This window comes from Rattus rattus, chromosome 15 (assembly GCF_011064425.1).
Source record: "Rattus rattus isolate New Zealand chromosome 15, Rrattus_CSIRO_v1, whole genome shotgun sequence".
In the NCBI taxonomy this organism is placed as follows: Eukaryota; Metazoa; Chordata; class Mammalia; order Rodentia; family Muridae; genus Rattus; species Rattus rattus.
The window spans coordinates 69,767,847-69,772,218 of NC_046168.1; the positions used below are offsets into that span (position 1 = coordinate 69,767,847).

The 4,372-nt window shown below is 50.2% G+C and overlaps 1 protein-coding gene across 1 annotated transcript; it reads left to right on the top strand.

Annotated features, from left to right (window-relative positions):
• Positions 1 to 859: 859 nt before the first annotated feature.
• Adrb2 (adrenoceptor beta 2) lies at positions 860 to 3,116 on the top strand. The gene has a single exon (XM_032885634.1). It carries the CDS (start codon positions 1,302 to 1,304, stop codon positions 2,556 to 2,558), a length of 1,257 nt encoding a protein of 418 aa, XP_032741525.1. The 5' UTR covers positions 860 to 1,301; the 3' UTR covers positions 2,559 to 3,116.
• The last annotated feature ends 1,256 nt before the right edge of the window (positions 3,117 to 4,372 follow it).

Consider the following 4,372-nt stretch of genomic DNA (forward strand, 5'->3'; position numbering starts at 1 on the left):
AACATGCACAAACGTGGTGGTGCACAGACAAACACAGAGATAAGACTCTCATGCGCATAACATAAATAATGTAGTTTATTTTTTTATTTTAAAAAAGAAAATTCTTGCATTTTCGTTTTCAATGCATCCCTGGATATCCACCATATAACAAGAAAAATAATGCCACACTCCCAAGAATTAAGAATAACACCCCCCCCCAACTCTTCCCAAGTGCTGTATGTACACATCAATTCCTAAAGAAATGCAAAGGGCGAAGTTACTGCTTGGTGCAGTTGCCTGCATGTTCTCAAGGAGGGAGGACGCCAAAAAAATATTTTTCACAAAGTGTGCTCAGAAACTCTGTAGCTGTTGGAGTCACCTCCTGTGTTCTTGCCAAATAACTGAAAGGGAATACACTGGGCGTCTGCGAATGGGGTGTCATTTATGAGTGCTAGAGGAGGGTAGTACCGGGATGTGAACACCGGTGTCTAAGTGGTCCGCACTCCATGTCTCCACCGGAGCGCTTGTGTGTGTTTCTTTCGGCATGCTTCTGGGTGTTCCTGGGTTTGTTTATAGCCACCTCTCTCTGTGTTGGACCAGGAGACAGCTGTCGTCTCCAGCGTGAGCGAGCGCGGGTGTGTCTCGGTGTCTGTGGCTGTGGTTCGGCATAAGTCTGAGCACGTCCCAGTCGGCAGGGTGCGTTTGTGCCTGTGTGTGCGTGTCCGGGTGAGCTAGCTCTTTCTGTTCCTAAAAGAAAATGCACCCACCGCCACTGGCGTCCAGACACCTCCCAACCCGCACAGGTGACCTACATGGACAGGTAGCACCTCCCGACAGCGCCTAGGTGGTTGGCGGGTCGCACAGCAGTCCCAGATTTCTCTCTTGGGAACCCCAGCTAGGGTAGCTGGAAGGGAGTGGTGGCCTGGCCTCCGGGGAGCAGCTTGGGCCCCGCCCGGGCCAACCCCAGGAGGAGGCGGGCTAGGCATGGAGGGTTGGCCCTTAGAGCCTCGCCCCTCCGGGCATGCGACCGTGCCATTGGCTTAAAGTTGCTGCACGTCACTGGGCAATTCCCCTAAAGTCTAGTGCACATAACGGGCAGGGCGCACTGCAAGGCTGCTTCTCCCGCGTTCAGGCTGCAGCTGGCAGGCATCGCGAGCACGGAGCACCCACGAGCTGAGTGTGCAGGACGCGCCCCCAGCACAGCCACCTACGGTCTCTGAATGAAGCTTCCAGGAGTCCGCCCCCGGACGGCTGCGCCCCTTCGGAGGTGCACCCGCTGAGAGCCTCTGGGCACTGAAAGCCGGTGCGCTCACCTGCCGGCCATGGAGCCACACGGGAACGACAGCGACTTCTTGCTGGCACCCAACGGAAGCCGAGCGCCAGGCCACGACATCACTCAGGAACGGGACGAAGCGTGGGTGGTGGGCATGGCCATCCTCATGTCGGTTATCGTCCTGGCCATCGTGTTTGGCAACGTGCTGGTCATCACAGCCATTGCCAAGTTCGAGCGACTCCAAACCGTCACCAACTACTTCATAACCTCCTTGGCGTGTGCTGATCTAGTCATGGGCCTAGCGGTGGTGCCTTTTGGGGCCAGTCATATCCTTATGAAAATGTGGAATTTTGGCAACTTCTGGTGCGAGTTCTGGACTTCCATTGATGTGTTGTGCGTCACAGCCAGCATCGAGACCCTGTGCGTGATTGCAGTGGATCGCTATGTTGCTATCACGTCGCCCTTCAAGTACCAGAGCCTGCTGACCAAGAATAAGGCTCGAGTGGTCATCCTAATGGTGTGGATTGTGTCCGGCCTTACCTCCTTCTTGCCTATCCAGATGCACTGGTACCGTGCCACCCACAAGGAAGCCATCGACTGTTATGCCAAGGAGACTTGCTGTGACTTCTTCACGAACCAGGCCTATGCCATCGCTTCCTCCATCGTATCTTTCTACGTGCCCCTGGTGGTCATGGTCTTTGTCTATTCCAGGGTCTTCCAGGTGGCCAAAAGGCAGCTGCAGAAGATAGACAAATCCGAGGGCAGATTCCATGCCCAAAACCTCAGCCAGGTAGAGCAGGATGGGAGGAGCGGGCACGGACTCCGAAGGTCCTCCAAGTTCTGCTTGAAAGAGCACAAAGCCCTCAAGACTTTAGGCATCATCATGGGCACCTTCACCCTCTGCTGGCTGCCCTTCTTCATTGTCAATATTGTGCACGTCATCCGGGCCAACCTCATCCCTAAGGAAGTTTACATCCTCCTTAACTGGTTGGGCTATGTCAACTCTGCCTTCAATCCTCTTATCTACTGTCGGAGTCCAGATTTCAGGATTGCCTTCCAGGAGCTTCTGTGCCTTCGCCGGTCTTCTTCGAAAACCTATGGGAACGGCTACTCTAGCAACAGCAACGGTAGGACAGACTACACAGGGGAGCAGAGCGCGTATCAGCTGGGGCAGGAGAAAGAAAATGAACTGCTTTGTGAGGACCCCCCTGGCATGGAAGGCTTTGTGAACTGCCAAGGTACTGTGCCTAGCCTTAGCATTGACTCCGAAGGGAGGAACTGTAACACAAACGACTCGCCACTGTAGTGTAGGCTTTCTACTCTTTAAGACGCCCCCTCCCTGACAGGACACTAACCAGACTATTTTACTTGAGTGTAATAACTTTAGAATAAAATTGTATAGAGATTTTGCAGAAGGGGCACATCCTTCTGCCTTTTTTATTTTATTTTTTTAAGCTGCAAATGAGAGAGAGAGAGAGAAAAAAAACTGTATTTCAGTGCTTAATGTTTTCCTTGTACAGTTCAGTTCCTCTTTGCATGGAACTTAAAAGTTTCTGTCTGAAGTGTTTTTGGTCTGTCTGTTTGGATGGTGTTTCCATGTATCTACCTCACTGGTCAAGTATTAAGGATAATATATATATATATATTGCTGCTGGAAATTCATATCTAAAGGAGAGAGTTTTCTTCCTGTACCCTTGGACTTGAAATATCCTGTGTCTTGGACCTTTCTGCTGTGAATGTGGACTCTCTCTCACTCCACTTATTCACTCAAATGGAGTGTTGTAGGCAGGGATTTGAGGGACAACATCAGTTGTTTTTCTGAGCAAAGTCTAAAGTTTACAGTAAATAAATTGTTTGACCATGACTTCATTGCACCTGTTTCTCCAAAACCTCTTGACTCTGGAGTGTCCTTGTCTTTCCCACTGGAAACCACAGGTAACTATGCGTCATAACTGCTGAGTGGCTTAATGTGTAAGGGTACCAGAATGGCATGCACCGATTGCCTAGCCCTTCCTGTGTCTTCGGATCTCTAGATGCAAACCGGTGTCTTTCCTAACTTCACTTGTGTCCTAAATCAGTCCCAACCCGTTCTCAGTACAACCCAGTGTGTCCTACAGTTGCCAGTCTGTGCTGTCACCTCGGAAACCCTGACTCACAGAGACAGAGTTGTGGGCATATGTTTTGCCCCACATGCTCCTGACACCCACCTTCCAGCCCCACTTACTTAATTAATAACTGTGTGTATTTATACCACTGCCGTCTCTTACAGCAGTGCCCTCTGTACTGTGGCAGGGTTTGGTGTGTTCAGGATGAGGAAGATGTTCTGTGTAAAAGCTATCCAAGCATCTAGGAATTCCACGGGAAGTCAGAGGCCTTGGTCAGAGAGAGAGAGAGAGAGAGAGAGAGAGAGAGAGAGAGAGAGAGAGAGAGAGAGAGAGAGAGAGCAAAGCTTTAAAACATCTCTGGTGAATGCATCATGCCTTGAACACAGGTTCAGCCTCTCTTTGCTCCCTTCTACTGTCCCATGTTTTCTGTCCCCCGATTCTCTGCACTTCTGTGTAAACTAGGCTTTTCTGTGTCTGGCATTCCCACGTGTTATATGAAGTTTAGCAGTAGCCCGGTACCCAGTAAATTCCAGTAGCACCCCCTCGAGCTTACAAATAATAGCCAAAAGTAACCTCAGCCATGACCTGTTACCCCTAAGGGTGAAATACTCCTTAGCAGAAAGCCTGGTGTAGACTTTGCAAAACTAAATCAGCTGTTTTATGCTGTTCACTACAAAGGCTCTATTTCTTACTCCTACTAAAGCCCCCCCCCCAGTTTACTCAGTTCTGACAGCCCCTCAGACCTCAATCCTTCCTCTTTCTTCTTCATCACACTGCCTGCTAAATTTGTGTCCCAGCTTCCCAGGTAACCCCAAGAAGTTAAGGTTTTAGGTTCATGCAACGAGTTATATGGGAGGGTTTATCAGTAGATGTGAGGCCCACAGGCTCTTACCGCCTATTTGCTGAGAGATTATAACACTGGTAAGAGGCACAGAGGGAAATCACAAAAGTAAACACATTTCTTCTTGCAGCCCCTTTCTATTTTTGCCTGTGTGCCTGAGCCAGAGCTTGGCCC